Source organism: Pseudopodoces humilis, chromosome 24, assembly GCF_049639895.1.
Source record: "Pseudopodoces humilis isolate 2021_Gansu_Grassland_sample_001 chromosome 24, ASM4963989v1, whole genome shotgun sequence".
Taxonomy (NCBI): Eukaryota; Metazoa; Chordata; class Aves; order Passeriformes; family Paridae; genus Pseudopodoces; species Pseudopodoces humilis.
Window position 1 is genome coordinate 916,363 of NC_142223.1, and position 25,161 is coordinate 941,523.

General features: G+C 50.5%; 1 protein-coding gene across 5 annotated transcripts in view; it reads left to right on the top strand.

The window, feature by feature from the left end:
* Window positions 1–1,906: 1,906 nt before the first annotated feature.
* The window catches only part of PAX7 (paired box 7), a 90,726-nt gene continuing 67,471 nt past the window's right edge, over window positions 1,907–25,161 (top strand). For 3 of the 5 annotated variants that reach the window (XM_005528248.2, XM_005528251.2, XM_088066484.1), the window contains exons 1-4: window positions 1,907–1,991; window positions 4,662–4,897; window positions 5,424–5,553; window positions 6,920–7,048. In XM_005528248.2, the coding sequence (XP_005528305.1) occupies window positions 1,907–1,991; window positions 4,662–4,897; window positions 5,424–5,553; window positions 6,920–7,048 (580 nt within the window). Of the gene's footprint in view, window positions 1,992–4,661; window positions 4,898–5,423; window positions 5,554–6,913; window positions 7,049–25,161 lie in introns of all 5 variants that reach the window. The other 2 variants (XM_005528249.2, XM_088066483.1) reach the window with 1 other exon arrangement.

The window sequence follows — 25,161 nt, forward strand, 5'->3', positions numbered from 1 at the left end:
ATTTTGGGGTTTTTGGGGTGGGGGCTTCTCCTCCCGGGGGGTTTTGGGGCCTTTTCCAGCCTCCAACAAAAGGCAGCGCTGGCGTCACGTCCCGCTGAGCTCCCGAAGCTTTTTAGGGAAAACCGGGAATTCTCAGCCCCAAAGCCCAGAGCCCACCCCGTAATTAAAGGCGGGTGTTAATTAATGAGGGAGGCTGGGAGGGTCCCAATCGCAACCCCACAGAACTCGGGGGGGGTCGGGATGAGCCCCCCGAGCCCCTCTTGGAGGGAAAATTGGGAAAAGCGGCTCCAAACCCCACGGATGAGGCTTGGGGAGCGTTTAATTAATTAATTCACCTATTAATTGACTTATTTATGGCCTTTATTTTTTTTATTATCCCGTTGATTTCTCGATTAATTTGTCTGGGTTTTTAATTTCTCACAATAATTTTTGAAACTTCTGTTTTTCAATCTTCACCTCATTTTAGTTGTTATTTGCATTCCTCTTTATTCCTTTACGTCACGATTCATTTTGATTCGCATTTCTTTTTATTTTTGTAATTAAATTTTTCCCCCCCCAATCCTATTTTACCTCCGATTTAATTAATTTTTGGGGGTAAATTTTTTTTTTATTTTATTTTATATTTTATTTTATATATTATTTTGTATTTTGTATTTTGTATTTTGTATTTTGCATTTTGTATTTTGTATTTTGTATTTTGTATTTTGTATTTTATTTTATTATTTTTGTTTTATAATTTTTTTATTATTATTTTATTTTATTATTTTATTTTTTATTTTATTTTATTTTTCAACCCACTCCACAATTCCCCCACCCCGAGCCGCACTCAGCCCATTCCCCACCCTCCTTTCCCCTCCTGGAATCCCCTTAGGGGCAAAAAAAAAAACCCCAAAAAACCCAAAAAAAACCCCCAAAAAACCCCCAAACAACCAAAACCCCGCGATTCCCGCTCTGCTTCACCCCTCTCTCTTTTCCAGCCGCTCCTGGGGCACCCCAGAATTCCGTGAGGAGCCTGAGAACGACTGAAAACATCCCAAAAAAATCCCTGCGGGCAGGAGCGCGGCGCTGCGCTCCCATTGGAGCCGGAGCCGCCGCCGATCCCCTTCCCATCAAAGGAAGGAGCCGGAGCCTATCAGAGCCCGCCCGTCCTTCCCACCGCCCCAAGTTCCCCGCTGGAGCAACTTCCAGCCCCTTCCCTTCCTCCTCCTCCTCCTCCTCCTCCTCCTCCTCCTCCTCCTCCTCCTCCTCCTCCTCCATCCCTCCAGCGCTGCCACAACCGCGCCGCGAGGAGGAAGAACCGCAGCGCACGGAGCGAACCCGGGGGGCCGCGGCTCCCCCCGCTCTGCCCCCCTAAACCAGCCCTAAACCAGCTCTAAACCAGCCTTAAACCAGCCCTAAACCAGCCTTAAACCAGCCCTAAACCAGCCCTAAACCAGCCCTAAGCCCAGCCCAGCTCCCAGGCAACTTTGTGCCCGCTCTTCCCGGGTGACATTCCAGCGGAGCGGCCGCTCGGGACGCAGCCCCCAAAACTTTCCCTGGAATTTCTGGTGGGTGATTTTCCCTCCCTCTATCCCCCACTCTTTTCATTCCCAGCCTTGCAGCCTTCTGATTTTTTTCTATTTTATTTTTTTAATATAATTTTATATTTTTTTCGCTAATTTTTTTTTATTTACCCTTACTCTTACCACCAGAATTTTTCTTTTTAATATTTTTTTTTGACGCTCGGATCTCAGATTTCTCCCTCGCTATTTTTTTTTTTTTTTTTTTTTTGTAGTATATATTTTTTGCAGCCTCTGGAAAAAGGGCTGGGAAGGTGGGAAGAGGCTGCTCCCCCCCCTCCCCTCCCCCGGTTGTGCCCCCCACAAGCCCCGCTTGGCACCGGAGCCCCCTCGGACGCCCCCCGACCATGGCAGCGCTGCCCGGGACGGTGCCGCGGATGATGCGCCCGGCGCCGGGGCAGAACTACCCCCGCACCGGCTTCCCGCTGGAAGGTAGGTCTGGAAAAGCTGGAAAAGCGCAGCTCCAACCCTCTGGAATTAACGGGAGTCCTTAGATTTGGGAAAGAGCCGCTTCATCCCTTTGGAATTATCAGGGAGGGGGTCACAACGTTTGGGAAAGTGCAGCTCCATCCCTCTGGAATTATCCAGGGGGGTCCTAAGGTTTGGGAAAGCGCTGCTCCATCCCTTCGGAATTAAGGGGAGTCCTTAGGTTTGGGAAAGCGGCTCTCCAAGCCTCTGGAATTATCAGGGAGGGGGTCCCAAGGTTTGGGAAAGAGCCGCTCCATCCCTCTGGAATTAAAGGGTGCCCTCAGATTTGGGAAAGCGCCGCTTCATCCCTTTGGAATTTTCAGGGGGTGTCCTTAGGTTTGGGAAAGCGGCTCTCCAGCCCTCTGGAATTATCAGGGAGGGGGTCCCAAGGTTTGGGAAAGCGCTGCTCCAAGCCTTTGGAATTATCGGGGGGTGTCCTTAGGTTTGGGAAAGCGCTGCTCCAACCCTCTGGAATTATCAGGTTTGGGAAAGCGCCTCTCCATCCCTCTGGAATAACCCCCGGCGGACTCTTGGGCCGGGGGGTGCGGCTGAACTCCGCTCCTGAGGGGGCTTCCCGAGATTCTCCCAACTCCTCAGCCCTTCCCCAGCCCCTTCCCTCCGCGCTCCCCGCCGAATTCCCGGGATTCGCTTTGCTGTTTTCCCGTGTTTCCAGGCTTCCCGGGCATCCCGCAGGATTTTTTTGGGGCGTTTTCTCCCCCTTTAGGGTTTTTTTTTTTAACATCCCGACAATTCCAGCGGGGCGGGGAGGGGGAAACACCCGAACTGCTGGGATGGAACTTTTGAGAAAGGGGGAAAACGGGAATAAAAACCTTTATCCTGAGGGGCTCCTGGAGCAGCGGGAAGCCGGGATGTCCTTGGCCGGAGGAGCTGTCACCCATCCTCCCTCCTCCGTGCCTTTGTCGCGCGGGGGGCGATTATTTCCAGGCACATTCCCCCCCCCAAAAAAAAAAAAAAGAAAAAAAGCGAAAAAAAAGCGAAAAAAAATTAAATTTCTAAGCGGGACCCCTCTGGCTGCGTTTATTAAAAGCGGGGAAAATTTCATCCCGGCCGTGCTCAAGTGGAAAACGGCAAAGGCGAGGAAAACCACGCAGGCTGCAAAACACACAGGGCGCGGGGATTTGCTGAAGTGCTTTTCTGTAGCAAATGAAGTAAAACAGACGGCAAGGGAAAGGATCAAAGGATTACAACAATATTTGCACAACATGACTGGGAATAATGAAAGGAGAGAGCGGCCGGCGCTTTTAGCGGCTCTTGAATGTAAAATTGGCCACTCGAGTGTTATCTGGCGATAATGATACATCCAGGGAGCGCCGGGGAAAAGTGACTCGGAATTAGCGGTGCATGATTCTGGATAAATCGCCAGGCGGTTTTTGGAATCGATTTTTTTTTTTTTTTTCCTTTGGAAGAGGAGGAAAAAATAATAAATTATATGTGTGGGGAAAAGATAATAATTTATATATATATATATATATATATATATATATATATATATATATATATATATATATATATATATATATAAAAAATTGAGCCCCCGCGCAAATTACCCAGCTGAGTTCTGCCCCCCTCCTCTCCTTCTCGCTTTAATTTCCAGCCTGTGAAATCGTATTAATCTGCCGGATCGGCGGCTCGAGGTGTTCGATAAATTGGGGAGGGGGGAGAAGGAGACGCCGCTGGGCCCCCGCACCCGCAGAGGCAAAAAAAACCCCTCAAAACCTACACAAAAAAAAAACTAAAACCACCCTAAAACCACCCAAAAAAAAACCTAAAACCACCCCCCAAAAAAAACCTCAAAACCCACCCAAAAATTCCTAAAACCATCCCAAAAAACCCCCTAAAACCACCCCAAAAAAAAGCGCCCCGAGGGTGTTTCAGAGGTGAATCCCAAAACTTTGTCGGGAAGCGGAGCGCGGTTAATCGGGAAGCGCAGGGAGGTTTTTTTGGTGAGAAAAGGGAAGTTTTTGGGGTTTTTTGGGAAGGTTTTGTTTGGATCTTTAAAAGGCCGGGAGTGATTTGGAAGCCGAGGTGTGAGATTCCCAAATCGCGGAGAAATTCCCGGGGATGGGCGCACGGCCCTGGGGGGATTTTATTTTCCCGGTTTTCGTGGGAGGATCTCCCGAGAGGTGTCGGGATGGACACCGGGATAAACTCGGGATAAACACCGGGATAAACTCGGAGTAAACTCCGGGCTAAATACGGGATAAACTTGGGGTAAACTCGGGTTGAACGCGGGGTAAACTCTGGGATAAACACGGGATAAACTCGGAGTAAACACCGGGATAAACTCGGGATACACACAGTGATAAACACCGGGATGAACTCCGGGTAAACACATGGATAAACTCGGGATAAACTCGGAATAAACTCGGGATAAACACCGGGATAAACACTGGGATGAACTCCGGGTAAACACCGGGATAAACACGAACCTCAGGGCACAGCCGAAGACTTTCCCCCTTTTTTCCAACCTCCAAATCCCTGGAGAGAAGCGGGAGGCGCGGGGAAAACACACACCGCCATTCTCCCCCAGTATTTTAAATTTCCCCAGCGGTTTTTTTTTTTAAATTAATTAATTTTTTTTTCCCTCTGGATTTTCCCCCTTTTTCCTCGCAGTGTCCACCCCGCTGGGCCAGGGCAGGGTGAACCAGCTCGGAGGGGTTTTTATCAACGGGCGTCCTCTTCCCAACCACATCCGTCACAAAATCGTGGAGATGGCGCACCACGGGATCCGGCCCTGCGTGATCTCCCGGCAGCTCCGGGTCTCCCACGGCTGCGTTTCCAAAATCCTCTGCCGCTACCAAGAGACGGGATCCATCCGGCCCGGCGCCATCGGAGGCAGCAAACCCAGGGTGAGTGAGCTCACCCCAAAATTCCGCTTTTTTTTTTTTTTTTTTAACCGGGAAGAGTTTTCCGAGTGGTTTTTTTTAAGATGGAAAAAGGAAAAATTTGTTAAAGCTGAGGTTTTTTTTGAGGTTCCGATTGGGAAAGTTGGAGGTGAGGAATGGATTAAAGTGTTTTTTTTTTGTCGTTTCCACGTGCAACAAGTGGCGCGCGATGGAGAGGGGTGTGGGGAGCAAGGAATTGGGATTATTTGGGAATAGGAGATCCCTGCGTGTCCATAAACACCCCAAAAAGTGTCCCCGGAGCTCCCACCCTGCCCCAAACACCCCGCTTTTAGGATTTGAGGCCTTTTCTAGCTTTATTTCCCTGCTCCAAATCCCAATTTCCCACCCCGGGCCGGGCAGGGCTGAGCTGCTCCGCGCTTCTTTGGAATTAAAATTTGAATTTTTTTCCCCCCCTCTCCCCTTTCCTCTCCCTTCCCTCCCCTTCTCTCCGTCCCCGCGGGGACACCCGGGCGCTCCTTGCTCACAAAAGCAGGTCGCGACTCCCGACGTGGAGAAGAAAATCGAGGAATACAAGCGGGAGAATCCCGGGATGTTCAGCTGGGAAATCCGGGACCGGCTGCTCAAGGACGGGCACTGCGACCGCAGCACGGTGCCCTCAGGTGAGAAGGCAGCTTGGCCGCAACCCCTGGGATGCTGGACGGGAATGGTTATCCCGAGGGAAAAGTTATCCCGAGGGAAAAGTTACCCGGAGGGAAAAGTTTTCCAGAGGGTTCGAAAACCCTCCTGGCTTTGCTGGGATGAAGGGGGAGAATCGCCCCAAGCAAACCCCTGGGGTTTGGGGAGGGATTTGTGCCCCGCTTGCTGCAAAAAAGGACGCGAACAAATCCCTTTTCCCAAGTTTTTCCGGCTGCCTGGAATGCCGGGGGGGTGCTGGGGCAGGGGGAGACCCTCGGGGGGAATGGGGAGCTTGGATTGTCCCACTGGGATTTGCGCAGCACCGTGAGATCCACGGGATCCCCGGAGATCCAGAGATCCGGGGATCCCGATAAAGGCCGAGAGATCCATGAGATCCCGGGAGATCCAAAGATCCTGATAAAGGCCAAGAGATCCATGAGATCCACGGGATCCTGGGAGATCCAGAGATGCTGATAAAGGCTGAGAGATCCATGAGATCCACGGGATCCTGGGAGAACCAGAGATGCCAATAAAGGCCGAGAGATCCATGAGATCCACAGGATCCTGGGAGATCCAGAGATGCCGATAAAGGCCGAGAGATCCATGAGATCCACGGGATCCTGGGAGAACCAGAGATGCTGATAAAGGCCAAGAGATCCATGAGATCCACAGGATCCTGGGAGATCCAGAGACGCCAATAAAGGCCAAAAGATCCATGAGATCCACAGGATCCTGGGAGATCCAGAGACGCCAATAAAGGCCAAAAGATCCATGAGATCCACAGGATCCTGGGAGATCCAGAGATGCTGATAGAGGCCGAGAGATCCATGAGATCCACGGGATCCTGGGAGATCCAGAGATGCTGATAAAGGCCGAGAGATCCATGAGATCCACAGGATCCTGGGAGATCTGGAGATGCCGATAAAGGCCGAGAGATCCATGAGATCCACGGGATCCTGGGAGATCCAGAGATGCTGATAGAGGCCGAGCAATCCATGAGATCCCGGGATCCAGAGGTGCGGGGATCCATGGGGAGCGAGGCTGGATCCCAGGGAGGGGTTTGGGGGGCTCTGCAGGGCTCCCCGTGAGTTTTGGAGCCCGGAGCTCCATCCCGGCTGGGGGAAATTCGGGAATTTTGGGGGTGACAGAGAACTGCTGCCCCTGGGGATGCGCCAAACCCGGGATTTTGGGAGATGCCAGCCCCTCCGAGCAGCGGATCCTGCTCTGGGGGGTTCGGGCAGCGCGGAGCAGGTGCATTCCCAGGGGAAGAAGAGCGGAATTCCCGGCCGCTCCCACTTTTCCGCAGGCAGCTTATACTCGCCTTTCTGCCTTTGACTGTCCGAGGTTTAGTGAGTTCGATTAGCCGCGTGCTCCGCATCAAATTCGGCAAGAAGGAGGAGGACGAGGACTGCGACAAGAAGGAGGAGGACGGCGACAAGAAAGCCAAGCACAGCATCGACGGCATCCTGGGCGACAAAGGTACCGCGCGTCCCCGGGGGGACATCGGGGGGGACGCGGAGGTGACACCGCGGGGACACCGAGGGGACACCACGGGGACATCGCGGTGAAATCGGGGGAACATAGCGGGGGACACAGAGGTGATATCTCGGCGACATCTCGGGGACATCTCGGTGACATCTCGGGGACATCGGGGGGGACGCGGAGGTGACACCGCGGGGACATCGGGGGGGACACCGAGGTGACACCGAGGTGACATCTCGGGGATATCTCGATGACATCTCGGGGACATCGCGGTGACATCGCGGGGGACACCGAGGTGACACCGAGTTGACACCGAGGTGACATCTCTGGGACATCGCCGACTCAATTCCAGAACCGCCCTCTGCGTTTCACCCCCTAAAAAATTTAAAATTAACCCCCGCGCTGCCAGCGGCGCTGGAGGGAGGAGGAGGAGGAGGAGGAGGAAGAGCTGTCGGTGCTTTTTGCTCGGGATCAATTATCCATAAAAAAAAAAAAACCGGGAATGGCCGGAGGGGAGGGGAAGAGGAACCTCGGAGGCCGTAAATGAATTTGTTAAGCAGATTTCTCTGCCGCAGCCTAAGTGGTCCCCTGGAAGCGGCGCTGACAGGTGACCGATGGAAGCGGTCAATATCAATTAGGGACGGGAGCGCCGCCAGGCACCGGGGGGAGCCCCCGGAGAACCCCCTGAATTATCCCGGGAAAAATTCTCCAGGGAAAAAAAAATCCACAAAAAAAAAAAAAATCACAACAACAACAACAAAAAAATCACAACAAAAAAAAAATCACAACAAAAAAAAAATCACAACCGAAAAAAAAAATCACAACTAAAAAAAAGATTACAACCCAAAATAAAAATATCTCCAGGAGAAATGATGCTGGAGGAGAGATCCAGGGGAAATTCCTGGAGGGAGAAAGGATCCCAGCCAGGCCCGGGGAGGTTTTGTTATCGCCTCGTCAAAGCGGAGGATGGAAAAGGTTTTTTTTCCAAGTTTTTTCCAGCTGGGAATGAGGGGTTTGGGGGTGGGAATTGGTGACAACAACAACAGGAAAGGAGGAAAAGGAAAGGAAAAAAACAAAGTGGAATTTTGCGGGAGGATCCGCGGGATCAGTCCGGGATAAACGCGGGAGTTGCAGCTCGGTTTGGGCACGGAACGAGCGCCTGGCGCCGCTTTTTGGGGAGAAAAAAGGGATTTTGGGAGTCCCGGGATTTGGGATTTGGCGATTTTCTCCCGATTTGGTGCAAAGCGAGGACGGGGCTGAGCCGGAGTTGGGGTTTTTGGGGGATTTGTGGGGTGAGCGGGATTCTCCCCCAATCCCGGCGTGGGAATCGCTTCCAAACTCTGCCCGTCGCTCCCAAATTCCCCCCAGTTTGGGGCTTTTTGGGGCAGAAAGAGCCCTCATGGCGGGAGCTGGAAATGAAAGAGCAGAAAAGAGGATTAATTTTATTTTTTTAATTTTTTATTATTTTTATTTACTTATTTTATTTTTTATTATTTGATTTTAATTTTATTTTATTTTTATTTAATTTTTATTTATTTTTTTATTATTTTCTTTTTATTTTCTTGTTATTATTTTATTATTTGATTTAATTTTTTATTACTTTTATTTTATTTAATTTTTTATTTAGCTGTTATTTATTTTTTATTATTTAATTTTTATTATTTAATGTTTTATTATTTAGTTTTTAATTTAATCTTTTATTATTTTAATTTTTATATAATTTTAATTTATTTTTTATTTACTATTATTTTAATTTTCATTTAATTTTTTATTTAATTTTAATTTAATTTTTATTAATTTTTATTATTTTAATTTTTATTTAATTAATTTTTTTTTTAGGGATACACATTTTTTTTTTTCCCCCCCCCTTTCATTTCCCCAACCTTGAAGATGAACTTCACTTACAAAGACCTTCGAGTCCATTGAAGCTTTGTAAGGAAAAAAAGATTCCCGACCACAAAAGCAAACAGAAAAAAAAAAAAAGTAAAATAAAAGAAAGAAAAAGGGGGGGGGAAAAAAATAAAAAGGGGGAGAAAAAAAAAAAGGGAAAAAAACCCCAAGACTGCCTTAAAAATGAATTAAAGCGATGGGGGAGGGGAGGGATCCATTCTCATTCCAAATTCCGCCAGGAGGAGAAAAAAAACTTTTGGACAAAAGGGCCCCGAGGACGGGAAGAAAAGGAAATAAATTATTCAAAACTCCCCGCTGTTAGATAGTTTTGTAATATTATCGCAGCGGCTGCCGCAGAAAGGCAGAGCCGTTGGACGCTGCGAAAATGTTTTGCTGTGATTTGGGACAAGAGGAGCGATGCTCATTTGGAAATCGGGGTCATTGTGGGGTTTTTTTTATTATTTTTTTGGGTTTTAATTTGATTAAAATGTGCTGGAGAAAAAGGAGATTTGGGGGAGATGAAGCGGCGCGGTTGGGAAAAAAATATCTTTATTTTTTTGGGTTGGTTTGGTGGGGTTTTTTTGTTGGTTTTTTCGCTCCAAAAAAAAAGATTAAAAATTAAAAAAAAAAAAAAAGAAAAGAATGAAGGAGAGGGGAGGTTTTTATCCCTGATTAGAGCGCAAAAAATGCGTGTCAAGAGGCAAAACAAAACGCTCCTTTCTGCCTTCATGGGTGAGGCTGCGGACAAATCAAACACGAGCCCCCGTTCCTGGATAAAAAAGGGACAAATTTGGGCAAATTCCCTCGCTCGGAGCCTGGGGAGCGCCGCGATCCCTCCGAGCGTGCAGAAAAATCCCGATTTATCCGCAATTCCATCATTTTTATAGCCGGGAAAACGCCCCCTCCCTCCAAAAAATTCAAATTAAATCGCGAATTTTGGGGTTTTTTTTTGGGTCTGGAGATTCTCCAGTGTCGAGGTTCTAAAAGGAGAGGCCAAAATTCGGAATTTTCCGCGGTGCGAGCGAGGGTTTTAACGCCTGGGAAAGTTTTAATGGGACTAATTAAGATAATTGATGATTCCGATTGTAAAACAGAGGTTGGAAACCGGAGATATTTTTGCTTGGGGGGGGGGGGGAAACCAAAAAAACCCAAAAATGTGATTTTTCTAGGGAAAAAAAACCAAAAAATAAACCCCGAAAGTGATTTTTGCTGGGGAAAAATAAAAAGAAAACCCCAAAACGCGATTTTTGCTCGGTGAAAAATAGAAAAAAACCAAAAAAACCCCCTCAAAACGCCATTTCTGCTCGGAAAAAACAGAAAAAAACACAATTTCTGCTGGAAAAAGCCGCGATTCCACACCCCGAGATTAAAACCTCTCCAGACTTTTCCCTCCCTCCACCCAAATTTTTAATTTCTAAGTGCCTCCCTCTAAAACCAACCCAACCTCGCTGAATCGAGGAATTTTAATCAATTTTTCCCTCTTAGAACAGCGAAAGGGGTGGGAAAAAAAAGGGAAAAAATGCGGAAAAAAACCTTAAATTTTGCTTTTTTTTTTTAAAAAAAAAAAAATAATCTTTTTTTTTTATTATTCTCTCCGTGGCGGGGAGCCGGGGGAAGCCAACACTAAACGCTCTTTCTTTTTAAAGTGGGAAGAAAAAAAAATAAGATTCCACCCCTCGCGCCTGTTTCTTTCTATCGTCTGCTTGGCATTTAATAATGTTAAGACTTATTAGAGCTGGTAATGAAAAGTGTGGTTGTTGAATAGGGAGCTGTGTTGGAGAAGGGTGTAATAGCTCCGAGGCATGCTAAGAAATGTATTTATCCCCAATCAGTACTCACTCTCTGAGTTCCCAGCACAAACGTTAAGTTGAAGGGTTTTAAGGCAGATTAAATTGAGCCTTTATTTCTTTGCACTTTCATCTTTAAACGGCTCACTCTGGTTAGCCCTGGGCGGATATTCATGAGGATTCAGTTTGGGTTTTTTTTTTTTGGTTTTTGGGGGTTTTTTTTATTCTTTTATTTTTTTGAAATTTTTTGTTTATTTTATATATATATAAAATTATATATATATATTTATTTATACATCCTTGTATAGATAAGTATATATAAAATTATATATATAATTGTATATGTAATTATATATAAAATTTTAAATACAATTTTATACATATTTATATATAATTATATATATTATATATAATATTATATATATAATTATATATATAATTATTTATATATACTTGTATATATAAGTATATATAAAATTATATATATACTTATATATACAATTACATATACAATTATATATACAATTATATATACAATTATTATACAATTATATATAAATTATATATAAAATTACATATAAAATTATATATATCATTATATCTATAATGATATATATAATTATATATAAAATTTTATATAAAATTATATATATATTTATATTTACACCTCCTTGTTGACAGCGAGTCCTTACTGCTTGTTGTTATCATTAGAATTATATTATTATTATTATTATTATTATTATTATTATTATTATTATTGTTATTGTTATTGTTATTGTTATTGTTATTATTATTATTATCTGGGGCTCCCTGCGGGGAGTTTGGGGACCCCCAAATTTCGGGGGGAGCCGCTGGGGGAGGGGAAGGGGGTCCTGAATGAATTGAATCAGAACCGGGGGGGTCTCTGGAGGGTCCCCCCACCCCCAGCGGGTCCTCCCAGGGTCCCCCGGGTTCTGTTTTTGGGGAAGAAAAGCGGATTTTTTAGGGAATTTTCCACTCTGTGACACCCCTCAAGTCTGTGGCCTCGGCTGATTTTGGGGGGGAAAGCGGCGGAATCGGGGCTGGGATTTTGGGGAAGGTGAAAAAAGGAGAGCGGTGGGATCGGGGTTGGGATTTTGGGGAAGGTAAAAAAAGGAGAGCGGTGGGATCGGGGTTGGGATTTTGGGGGGGAAGGAAGGAGAACGGCAGGATGGAGGCTCCGATTTTGGGGGGAAAGGAGAGCAGCAGGATCACGGTTGGAATTTTGGGGAGAATGAAGGAGAACGGCAGCATCGGGGCTGGGAATTGGTGAAAAATAGGGAGAAAGGCAGGATCAGAGTTGGGATTTGGGTTAAAAGAGGGAGAGAGGCAGGATCAGGGTTGGGATTTTGGGGGGGAAAAGCGTCAGGACCGGGGTTGGGATTTGAGGGGGAAAGCGGGAGAGCGGCAGGACCGGGGGTTTGGATTTGGGGGAAAGCGGCAGGATCAGGGTTGGGATTTTGGGGGAGAATGAAGGAGAACGGCAGGATCAGGGTTGGGATTTTGGGGGAGAATGAAGGAGAACGGCAGGATCAGGGTTGGGATTTTGGGGGAGAATGAAGGAGAACGGCAGGATCAGGGTTGGGATTTGGGGAGAATGAAGGAGAACGGCAGGATCAGGGTTGGGATTTGGGGGAAAAAGAGGGAGAGCGGCAGGACCGGGGGTCCCTGGAGCTCGGGCACCGCGGGAGGGTCCCCAGGGCCAATCCCCGCTGCCAGCGCCGCTCCAGCCGCGTTTTTGGGGACGGATTTTGGAAGGTCCCGCCCGAACTGAGAGAGCTCGGGAGAAGCAAAAAGCAAATCGGGGACCCCCAGAGCTGGGAAGGAGCTTTGTTCCCCGAGCAGGGGAGGGGGAGAAGAGGAGCTGCGGGGCCGATTTATCAGCAAACAATCGGCGGAGGGTTTAAAAACCAACACGCGGCTCCTCTGTAAATGTGTGTTTAGAAGCGCGGGGGGGCCCCCAGAGCAGACACTTCATCAAATCAAGGGATTACCAAAGGTTGGCAATCTAATCAAACAGAGCCCAGGCGGGATTTGTGAGTGTTGCGAGCGGGATCAGCTCTAATAATGGGGGGCAGGAGAAGAGATAGGGGAGGTGTCAAGCAATTCATTGGCTTTAGGCTGAGTTATTCTGTGCATATTTCAGGCCGAGAGGAGAGGGGAGAGAGGGAAAGAGGAATGGAAGAAAAAAAATAATAAAAAATAAAAAAAAAAATCGAGGAGAAGGGAGAGGGAAGGGGGGGGCCGCGGGATGCGGGCGCACACGGAGCTTACATGTCACAAAAAAAAGCTGAGACAAATGAGGTACAACAATAAACACAGATAACAATTACAAAGGCAAACAGTGGCTTTTGGGGAACGAGAACCTGGGCTACATAAACAAAGTCGGCAAATGTTGGCAAGATAAACTCCTGCCTAAATCGAGTGTGACGGGGAGGAGAGAAGAGAGGAGGAGAGATAAGGCTGGAGAGGGGAATAAACGAGAATAATCGAACACGAGGCGTTTGAAAAAACAAACTTGAGACGAGGATGCGGCTGGATCGCGCGGGAGGGAGAGAGGGAGTTTCAGGGAGATGTTGGAGATCCCGGGATTCTTTGGGGTTTGGGTTTTGGTTTCCGCCCCCCCCCCCCCGCTCCCTTTTTTGGGGGAGAAGAAAAGGATCCGTCCCTGGAGGGGGAGGGTGGGAAGGGAAATCTGGAAATCTGGGGATCAGAGGCAGGTGGGGAGACCCGGACGGGAGAGGAAACGCGACGGAGACTTTTTAATGTGGGGTTTGAAGGTGATTTCATTACCCAAGGCGGGGAGGAAGCAGATTTGGGGAGAAGAGGGGGGAGATGGAGCCTCCATAGAGAGACCCAGGAAGGAAACGAGCAGGTCTCATCCTAATCCCAAATTTGGGCCCAAATTGGGCCGGGAAAGAGGGGACAGAGATGGAATTAAAGCAGAGAGGGACAGGAATGATCCAGAGGTTGCTGCAAACAAACAGATCCCCCTTTTCTCCCCCAAAAAACCCCGCTTTTAACCCGAAATCATCTCCGGGAGCAGCTCTGGGTCTCGCTCTCCCTTGGAGGAGCTTTTCCAAGCGGGAATTGCGCGCGGGAGAGGGGAGAGGGACGTGTCTGCAGCGTGGTTAAAGGAATTAGATATTTACCAGTTTGAAATAAGCCTGGGCACGGAATAAAAAAAAAAAAAAAAAAAAAAGAAAAAGCGGAGAGGGGGGAGAAAAAGAGAGAGAGAGGAGAGCGAAGATGAGACGGGAGAACACTTCAAACGAATTCATCATCTGGAGTGGCGAAGGGGAGATTTAGAGACAGTATTGGGAAGTTATTTAGATATTAATAACATATTTTCCTGAGGCGTCAGGAGTGCCTCCATACGCACTTTTCCCTCGCAGCTATTTGGCTGGGTGAAATATGGGAGACCCAAATGTTGGGGAGAGATAACACAATCAGCCGAGCCCTGGTCCTGCGACTGCATCACGGCGTTAAACCCGGATTAACCTCCCCTTCCTCCCCCGCCGCCCGTTTCGCACCCCCCCCATCATCATCATCATCATCATCATCATCATCAATCATCATCATCATCCCCAAAATTCCACCCCCCTCCCCACGCCAAAAGGTTTTCCCCCCCGAATTTTTATTTTTATTTTAAACCCTCGCGGTGCGGTTTTAAAACACAAATAACAGCGGCCTTGAAGAGGGGAGGGAATTGCTCCGGCGTTAGGGTGAAGGATTTTTGGGAAAATTGCCATAAAAAGGGGGGAAAAAACGGGAAAAAAGAGAATTAAAGTCCCCTCTGCAGACCTGGGATTTGAGGATATTCTGTATTTATGGGCTTGGTTCTTAAAAAGAAGAGGGGGTAAAATCAAAGCGGTTTAATCGGCTGACACTTTCCTCTTCCCCACTCGGTTTTAGTCGCTTTTTTTAATGGGGTTTTTATTTGGGTTTTTAGGGAATCGGAACTTCAGCCCCGGTTTGGCCTCTGGGGTTTTTTTGGGGATCAGGAAAGGAGAGGATCCCAGCTGAGGGGGAAAATCTCCCAGAATTGGGGTTTGTTTTTTTGGGGGGACTCCTCCTCTTCCTCCCCGCTCATCCCAGGGAAACTCAGGGATGAAGTCGGGAAGCGCAGGTGAAGCTCCGGGATGGGAGCAGAGCTCGGGATGAGGAGGGAGGGTCGGGGTATCCCCGTTCCCAAAAAAAACCCTAAACCCCTCCTCCTCCTCCTCCTCCTCCTCCTCCTCCTCCTCCTCCTCCTCCTCCTCCTCATTCCCGGCTCATCCCGAGGCTGCCGGGGCCACAAAAGGCTCTGGATGTCACTAATGCCACTTTATGAAGACATTTGTCACCCGCGCTTGGGGACAAGCGGGGAAGGAAGGGCCGGGGGGGCCCGGGGAGGGCGGGAAAGGCCGGGGGAGGTGATGATGATGATGAGGATGAGGATGGTGATGATGAGGATGGTGATGATGGTGGTGGTGATGTTTTGGGGGCACCTTTTGAGACTGACCCGTGCACTTCAATGGCTCTCGGAGCTGTCAGGAGGGTTTGGAGTTCCTTGGAGAGGGTTTGGAACTTCTCAGAGAGGGTTTGGAGCTCCTCAGGAAGGTTTGGAGCTCCTTGGAGAGGGTTTGGAGATCCTCAGAGAGGGTTTGGAACTTCTCAGGGAAGGTTTGGAAGTTCTCAGAGAGAGTTCAGGACTTCTCAGGAAGGTTTGGAGCTTCCCGGAGAGGTTTAGAGCCCCTCGAAGGGGGTTTGGAGCTCCTCGGAGAGGGTTTGGAACTTCTCAGGGAGGGTTTGGAACTCCTCGGTGGGGGCTTGGAACCCCTTGGGGAGGGTTTGGAACTTCTCGAAAGGGGTTTGGAGCTCCTTGGAGATGGGTTGGAGCTCCTTGGAGGGGGTTTGGAGCAACTTGGGGAGGGTTTGGAACTCCTCAGGGGAGCTGCATCCCCTCGATCCCAAACTCCTCAGGAGGGTTTAGAGCTCCTCGGGAAGGTTTGGAGCTCCTCGGGAAGGTTTGGAGCTCCTCGGGAAGGTTTGGAGCTCCTCGGGAAGGTTTGGAGCTCCTCAGGAAGGTTGTGAAGCTCCTCGAGGAGGGTTTGGAGCTCCTCAGGAAGGTTTGGAGCTCCTGGGAAGGTTTGGAGCTCCTCAGGAAGGTTTGGAGCTCCTTGGGAAGGGTTGGAGCTCCTCAGGAAGGGTTGGAGCTCCTCAGGAAGGTTTGGAGCTCCTCAGGAAGGTTTGGAACATCCCAGGGGGAGCCACAGGTCCTTGGGACAGTCGGGAAGGGTTTGGAGCGGGAATGGGCTGGAAGGGAAGATCCCAAGGGCAGGAGAGGGCGGAAGGGTGAGGAAAAGCGGAGGGAGAAGGAGCAGCTCCAGCCCCCGGTGCCGGAACCTCCCCCGGCACAGGGAGCTCCTGGGAATGGGACAGCCGGGAAATCCATTGGGAACAGCACTGGGAACAGCGCTGGGAGCAGCACCGGGAATGGAGCTGGGAATGAACAGCGGGAATGGAGCTGGGAATGAACATCGGGAATGGAGCTGGGAATGAACAGCGGGAATGGAGCTGGGAATGAACAGCGGGAATGGAGCTGGGAATGAACATCGGGAATGGAGCTGGGAATGAACATCGGGAATGGAGCTGGGAATGAACATCGGGATCAGGATGGGGAATAGGGTTGGGAATGAACACCGGGAATGGAGTTGGGATTTAACATTGAGAACGGCATTGGGAATAGAGTTGGGAACAGGATTGGGAATAGAGTTGGGAATTAACGTTGGGAATAGAGTTGGGAATAACTTTGGCAATGAATGTTGGGAATAGAGATGGGAATGAACATTGGGAAAAGAGTTGGGAATACAGTTGGGAACAGCATTGCGAATAACATTTGGAACAGGATTTGGAATAGAATTGGAAATGAACATCGGGAAGAGAGTTTGGGATAGAGTTGAGCACAGGATTTGGAACAGAGTTGGGAATAGCGTTGGGAATAAAGTTGGGAATAGCATTGGGAATTAATGTTGGGAATAGCATTGGGAGCAGCACTGGGAGCAGTGTTGGGAATAGAGTTGGGAATAGAGCTTGGAATTAACCTCGGGAACAGCATTGGGAATTTCATTTGGGATATCACTGGGAGTATAGTTTGGGATATCATTTGGAATATCATTTGGGATGTAATTTGCGATATCATTTGGAATACTGTTTGGAATATCGTTTGGAATTTTGCCTCTCCGGGGCAGGGCAGGGAGATGAAATTTTGGCCGCCGAGAGATTTTGGGAGCGTGGCTTTTTCCAGGGAAACGTCGGGAAAGAATTCCCAAAAGGCGCCGCCAGTTTTTCCTCGGGAGAGGGGGAGGAGGCGGAGGAGGAGAGAGAGGGGTGGAGTGGATTTGGGAATGTCCCGGCCCCGGGATGGTCGGGAGCGATCCCGAGGGGAGTTTGGGGAGCAGAGGGGAAATTGGGGCTCCAAAGGGGTGGCGGGGAGGGCACGGGGGTGTCCCCGGCCCCATTGAGCTGTCCCCTGCCCCATAGAGCTGTCCCCGGCCCCATTGAGCTGTCCCCTGCCCCATAGAGCTGTCCCCGGCCCCACAGAGCTGTCCCCTGCCCCACAGAGCTGTTCCCAGCCCCATCGAGCTGTCCCCTGCCCCACAGACGTGTCCTCTGTCCCACAGAGCTGTCCCCAGCCCCATCGAGCTGTCCCCGGCCCCACAGAGCTGTCCCCTGCCCCACAGACGTGTCCTCTGTCCCACAGAGCTGTCCCATAGAGAGAAAGGTGTCCCCTGCCCCACATTGGGGTGTCCCCTGCCCCACATTGGGGTGTCCCCTGCCCCACTGGGGTGTGTCCGGCTGCCCCAAAAGGATCCTCCTGTGCCCCGTGCAGGGATTCTCCTTTGCCCCTCCTGAGGACGTTCCCTGATCCCAAAGGACGCTCTCTGCCCCCAAAGGATTCTCCTTGGTCCCAAAGGATTCTCCTTGGTCCCAAAGGATTCTCCATGATCCCAAAGGATTCTCCCTGATCCCAAAGGGTGTTCCTTGATCCCAAAGGGTGTTCCTTGATCCCAAAGGATGATCTTTGATCCCAAGGGACACTCTTTAATCCCAAAGGACCCTCCTTGATCCCAAAGGGTGTTCCTTGATCCCAAAGGATTCTCCCTGATCCCAAAGAACTTTCCCTGCCCTAAAGAACTTTCTCTGCCCCCAAAGGACCTGCTCTGCCCCCAAAGGATGCTCCCTGATCCCAAAGGGTGTTCCTTGATCCCAAAGGATGATCCTTGATCCCAAGGGACACTATTTGATCCCAAAGGACTCTCCCTGATCCCAAAGGATGCTCCTTGATCCCAAAGGATGCTCCTTGATCCCAGAGGGTGCTCCTTGATCCCAAAGGATGCTCCTTGATCCCAAAGGGTGCTCCTTGATCCCAAAGGATTCTCCCTGAGCCAAAAGACTGTCCCTGATCCCAAAGGACCCTCCCTGATCCCAAAGTACCCTCCTCGATCCCAAAGGACCCTCCTCGATCCCAAAGGACCCTCCTCGATCCCAAAGGCCACTCCCTGATCCCAAAGGACCCTCCCCGCCCCCAAAGGCCGCTCCCTGGCCCCGGGGATGTTCCGAAGGTTCCGTGGCACCCCGCTCTATCCCCTCTCCCTGCCCCGGGCCTGGCCCCGGCCGGGCCGGGGGAGGAAAAGGAAAATCCCCAAAATCCCCTCCTGGTCCTCAGCCCGCTGCCCTCGGGAGGTTTTTGTTGCTAAAATTGGAAGGAGCCCCCGGCTGACCCCGGGCGGCCGCCCCGGGCTCGGGGGAACCGCTCAGAGCCGCCTTTGTCCCCAGCCCCGGGATCAAAGCGAGCCGGGGACACCTCCGGGAGCTGGGGCGGGGGTGGGGACTCCTCTTTCCCCAGTTTTTTTCCCATTTTTTCCCCATTTTTCCCCTTTTTTCCCCCCATTTTTCCCCATTTCCCCATTTTTTCCCCATTTTCCCAGGGGATCTGGGGAAAGCGCCCCTGCCCCGCTGCCTTCCGCCCCCCCAGCTCGGGGATTCCCGTCTTTTATTTCATTTCTTTTTATCCCATTCCCATTTTCATTGGGAACTGAGGGACCAAAGTTGGTTGCGGCTCCTTTCGGAGAGGAGCTGAAGAGCACCCGCTTGGTTCCGGGCTGGCTCCGAGCTGGGAGAAAACTCCTGAAAACCAGGAAAAACTTCCACAACTCCGCAGGATTTGGGGTTTTTCTTCCTCTCCCGGAGATAAAAAAAAACGGGAGCCCGGAGTTTGATTTAATCGCGATTAATTCCGCTTTTTTAAACGCGGGGAGGAAAAGGTGGGGGCGTAAATGTCGGGGGACATCCAGGGGACATCCAGGGACATCCAGGGGACATCCAGGGGACATCCAGGGACATCCAGGGACATCCAGGGACATCAGGGACAGCGATCTTTAAATCTGAATAGACCAGGGGGGCCCTCAATTGATGCCCCCCAACCTCTTCAAGGCCCTAAACGATCCCGGGAGCGGATGTTGAAGGAATATTTCTATTTATTTCTATATATTTATCTCGCTTTCAGAGCCTGGACTTTTCCAGAGGGACTCGTGATTTATTTTTTTTTTTATTTTTTTTTAAATTATTTTGAAATTCCGTCCCCACTCCCGTTGTTTGATGCTAAAAAGCAGCAAATTGAGCTATTTGAAGCTTTTTTTTTCCCCCCCATAACTTTCCATCCCTGGGAACGCGGATATTTGGGTTGTACCTGGTCTCTCCATCCCTTTTTTGGTTTTGTTTTTGGTGGTTTTTTTCCCTGGAGTTTTATTTTTTCCCCCTTAATCTCCTTCCAGCCTCAAACCCTCCCCCGCGCTGTGCTCGCAGCGGGATCGCGGCGATTTCCACGCCCGAAAAAACTTCGGCAAAAAGGAGGAGGAGGAGGAAAGTTTGTAGGCTTTTGACAAACGGTTTGTTTTTTGGGTTTTTGTTGGTTTTGGTTTTTTTTTTTGTCGGTTTGTTGTGGATTTTATTTGCTTTTTGTTATTTATTTTTGGTTTTATTTTTAACAAACAAACAAACCCAACCGGGCGGGTTTTGCCATCCCGAATTCCCCGCGGGAGGAGATGTTGGGAAGAGGAAGAGAAGGCGCAACCTGTGCTGAAAGCCAAGGGATGTTTTTATTTTTTGGGGGGGAATATATCAAAATAATTCCCGCCATTCCCAAGGGAAAACGCTCCCAACCTCACGGAGCAAAGAGGGAGAAATTCCCCAATTTCTGCCCTGCTCTGCCAGGGAATAAAGCGGGGATTCCTCGGTCGGGATCAATCCCAAGGGATAAAACAACCCCGAGGAGCAGAAAACATCCCCTCACCCTCAGATCCGCTGGGAACCCGAAATATTGGGATGATTTTTCCCCCCCTTGCCTGGCTGGGAAGGGAAAAGTCGGCGCCACATCCTCGCTCCTCTGGCGCTCCGCGACTTTTCTCGGCCATTTTCAACTTTCCCCTCGGTTTAATTTGATTTTTTTTTAAACTCTTTTGCCATCCCGCTCCTCTCTCCCCATTATTATTAATTTTTTTTTTTAAATTTTCTTTTCCGCGGGTATTTTTTCCCCCCATCCCCGCTCTGTTTTCTCCCTCTTTAACCCCTCTCCTTTTTTTTTGGCTCTCCCTCCTTTCACGGCGAGCGCTCCTTTCCATCTTGCTACACTTTCTAAGTGCCTCAATGGCCACTTTAGAAATACAAACAACTTTTAGAGATAAAATAACCAAACCAGAATGGGACTTTCAATGGGGGAATAGTTGTTGTCCTTTACCATGGAGTGTGCAGCCGCCTCTGCCTAATCCAGCTTTCATTTTCACCGACAAATGCCAAGAATCTATATCTGTCTCCCAACCCCTCGGGAGCTTGATTACACCACAAAAGGCTGCCATTATCCGCCGCAGAAAACAGGGAGGGGACACGGGGGGCTCGGGCCTCTGAGGATGAGGGCATCTCCAAACTATTGACTTAGTGGATGAAGTCAAGAGCAAACACGCTGAGATCTGAAGGGAGGGGGGAACCGGCGCTCCGGGAGCGGGGAGGGGGGAGGATGCTCGGGGAAGCGGAAAAAAAGCGGCGGAAAGGATGGCAGAGAGGTTGGGGAGGGTCGGATCCATCTGGGAAAGGTTTTTCTCCTTTCTCATCCCGGGTGATGCTCCCGTTCTGTCTCTCCCGCGCTCCGTTCGTATTTAATTTATTTTTTTTGGTTTGGCCTCGCGTGGTGGTTTTATTTTTCCTTTATGGTGCAGTTTAATTGTTTTTAATAGATCTTCCCTACCCGTCCCCCGTGGGGGAATTTGGCGCTTTCCTCCCTCTGGGATGAGAGGGAAAAGAGGCAAAAAAACCCCAACCCGCGTTCCTTGGGGTGCTGCTGGAATCCTCACCCAGCCCGTCCCACCCCAAAAGAGCCTCACCCCAAAGTTTGGGGGGCCCGGGGGGAACCTCCAGGCTCCGGCTGCTGGATCCTGATTTTATCCCCGAACCGGGTCAAGGTCTCGGCCGCGGAGCCTCGCTCGCTGCCGGGGCTCGGGATTTGGGGGGGTTTGGAGGATGAGGAAGGGCTGAACCCCCCCCAGTGGGGCCGGCAGGGAGGAGAAGCCGCCCCACAGCGCTGTCCCCAGGCTCAGCCCGGCCCGGAGCGATGCCGGGGTCACCTGCGGATAAATCCCGCACCAAAGGAATCCCATTAATTACTCCGCCATCAACCGCGCCTCGAAAAAGCCGCTTTTTGGGGGCGAGAATCCGCGTTTGGGCTGCTCCGGGCCGAGGAGCCCAAACCCGCTCCGGTTTAAGGGATTTGGAGGTTTTGGAGCCCTGAGAGCCGAAAATCCGAGACAAAGGGAGAGGCTGGCGGGGAGGTGGGCAGAACCTGGAGGATCCGCTTTAAAACCACAAAAGAGCCTAAATTCAGGGTTTTTTTAAGCGAAATTCATCCTGGCGGGGAGCGGGCTGAGTTTGCGGCTCTCGCATCTCCGCGCTCAGAGGATTTTCCTCCTTGTCATAAAACGCAGCCGGAGAGCCGAGTTTAATTAATTAATTTTTAAAAAAAAATTATTTTAAACTATGATTTGCGTTTCACGATCTGGAGGGAAAGGCGCAGAACCCGCTGCCGGCAGAGGGGAGGCTGAGCTGGGATCGGGCTGGAAAAACCTTTGGGTTTTCCCACCTTTGCTTTGGGAAAAGCCGCCGCATTCCCGGTCCTGCGGCCAGTTCGGTGCCTTGGCAGGGAAAGAGCAGCTGCTGGGGAGAGAATAAGTGTTTAAAAAAAAGGGGAAAAAGAAAAAAAAAAAAAAAAAAAGAAGAAATCCTTGTAATCTTGGGACGTGTTTAATCTGCGTCTCCCCGAATCCCAAAAGGCAGCGGGCCCCGTCTCTCTGATTTATTTTTACGCTCGCCTCGTTTGCATCCCAAAGAAGTAAACTGCTATTTTTAACCGCCGGTTTAAAGCTTAATTAAAAGCCCCTAAACTGATTGTTTTGAAAATTGATTTAGAGGAATGGCCCCGGGGCTGAGACGCTATCGCAGCCAAGGCGCGGAGCTGGCTGCGGGTTTAACCCCGGAGCCGCCGGTGCGGGGGACACGCGGGGCCGGGGGGGGGGTCCCCACGCCCTCGGTGCTCAAAAGCTCTTTGTTAGCTCACCCGGCCGCATCTCCGGCCGTTTCCTGGGGTGACGGCCTTTAATTGAATTAATTACATCGAGGGGAGCTCGGAGATGCCGCTGACATCACCCCGAGGTGCTCCCAAACCCACTTGTGCTGGCCGGTGCTGAGGATTTATTTTTCTGGGGGGGGGGTGCCCGAACCCCTTCGTGCTTTGCCAAACTCCCATTTTCCCCCAACCCTTCGGAAACTCCAGGAATGATCTTCCGGAGGGGCTTTACCTGCTGGAGAGGGAATTTGGGCTGGAATCTGGAGGAGAGGGAGGGTGGGAAGGGAAGTGGCGTTCCAGCGCCGTAATTAGATGTAAACAAGAATAGAGACGGGGCTCCGTGGTCAGACAACTCGATTGTGAGGGGATTAACACCTCGGTAAACCAATAAAGGCCCCGAGAGGCTGCGGGCCAGGCAGGACCAGCCGCGGCTGATGGGGACCCGTCAGGAACTCCCCCCAAAAAATGGCCCCGACACGCGTGGGGCCACCCCGGCAATTTGGGGAGGCCGGGTTTGAAGGCTCTTGGCGGAGGTTTGCGTTCCTGGCGGGGTTCCGCTGGTCGGGGGGTGATTCCCCGCCCTCCCTCGGGGTGCCCAGGGGTCTGGAATCGTTTCCCGGCACCCCTTGGCCCTGTTAATTAGGGCAATAAATGAGTTAAAGAGGATCTCCCGCCGGCCGAGCGGGGCAGAGCTCCCCCACCTCCACACGTGCCAGCGGGATGGTTCCTCTGGCACGAGGTTCCTGCAGCCCTTTAATTTCTCCATCCCTTCTTAATAACAGCTTAAAAATAATAAAATCCTCCGGAGCCTGCTCGAGCCAAACCCTGGCGGGCTCAGCTCCCCCAGGTTCTCCTCCAACCGGGCTTTTGTGGCCGCTCCTTTCCCTCCCAGCTCTCCCCAGCTCGGCTTTCCCCCCCCAGACTTGGAGAGGACGGAGGAGTTTAACCAAAAATAAACCCCCCCTGGGGTGGGTCCGGCTCTGAGGGGCGCGGTGCTACCTGCGAGCCCGATTTCCTTGGAATTCTGCCCCGGTTTTGGGGTTGAGCGGGACCCGAAGGGCTGGGAGTCAAAGCGAGTTCAATAACCCGGTTCTCTTTTGTCCCCCCCGTGCCTTCCCCGGGCTCGGGGCTCTGCGGGCAGCGCCAATCTCGGCTCGCTCCGGGGGCTCGGCTATTTCTTCCTCCCCGATTGCAAATAAGCGCAAGATTAGCACCAGCAGCTGTTTGGAATTGGAACAATGGAGAGACCTAGGAAGTGGAGAAATTGAAAAAGGAGGAAAAAAAAAAAACCAACAAAAAAAAACCACCCTTTTTTTTTTTTTCCCCTCCCTCCCCTGCTCGCCCGGCTCAGAGTTCACCGAGTCAGACTGCCTGACTCGCCGTGACCTCCGCGGGGCTCTCCAACACCGGGGGGAAAAGAGGGGGGAGAAAAAAGGGGGGAGAGGGGTGCACAGCGGGGGCTTTAATGAAATTTCCTCCAGAAATTTTGCCTCCAGAAATTTTGCCTCCAAAAATTTTTCCTCCAGAAATTTTGCCTCCAGAAATTTTTCCTCCAGAAATTTTTCCTCCAGAAATTAAGGAGGAGGTTCCGCGAGGTTCTGGACTTTTTGGTTTTTTTTTTTTTTATGGGGATGAGTTTCACCCCTTCCCTCCTCCTCCTCTTCCTCCTCGGGGTTCCTCCCGGGGCAGCCGGGGAGGGTTCCCCGTTTCGGGGCGCTGCGCGAGGTTTCAGTGGGATCCCCTAATGGATTTGACTCGGAAATCTCGACTTGACCAGTTTTTTCCTCTTTAAAACAAACTCATTAAACTTGTCAACACTCATTAGGGCCTTGAAGCGCTGAGCGGGAGCCGCCGGGGGCTGCCCGGGGAGGCAGCGCTGGGGAGGGGGCGGCTCGGCCCCGCTCCGAGGCGGCTCCGCCGGGAGGGAGAAGGCGCTGCCAGGAAAATCAACGCCTTAAAAGAGAAATCAAGGGAGGACAGAGGGAGCCGGCACGGGGAGGGGGCCGTGCCTTGGAAATGGGGGCAACCCCGCGCCCCCCCTGCCCCGGGCTCCACAAAGGAGGCGCCGGCTTGAGGGGAGGGCTCCGGAGGGGACTCGGGGGGTTTGGGATCTTCCCGGGGATTTTTGGGGAATGGATCCGCCGGGCTGCGATTCCTGCGAGTGCCGGGGGAAGGGGGAGCAGGAGGGGGAAAGGTTAGAGGCGGCTCCCGGCCCTAAATCCCCTGGAAATGAGGCTGCTCTCCGAAATTCCTTCCCAATCCCCCTGCCCGCAATATTTGCAGAGCTGTAAAATTAGTCGGGGATCGTCTCAATTCTGCCGGCAGGACGAAAATTGCTTTAGGGGGGGTGGGGTTTTGGGGGTGGACAATTAAATGTTGCGCATTTCGCCGTCTCTTTTCAACAGCGGTTTTGTTTGGGGTGGACCCAGAGTTGGGGTTTTTTTTTTGTTCGGTGGGTTTGTTTTGGTTTTTGTTTTGTTTTGTTTTTTTAACGGGTTTATTCCGACGCTTTTCAAGCCTCGCTTCTCCTTTAAGGGGCAAAAAAAAAAAAAAAAAAAACAACCCCAAAAAACCCACCACCCCCACCTCGGTTAAAAATAAAAAAAAAAATAAAAAAAACCAAAAACCCCACCCCTCCTCCGAGCCCTTCTGTTCTTCCCCTTCCCTGAGAATGAGAACATCAGCTATTCAAGCGTATTGATGAACTCCCCCAAAAAGTTTATTAAGAGGGGCGAAAACAAAAGGACTAAAGGCCGCAG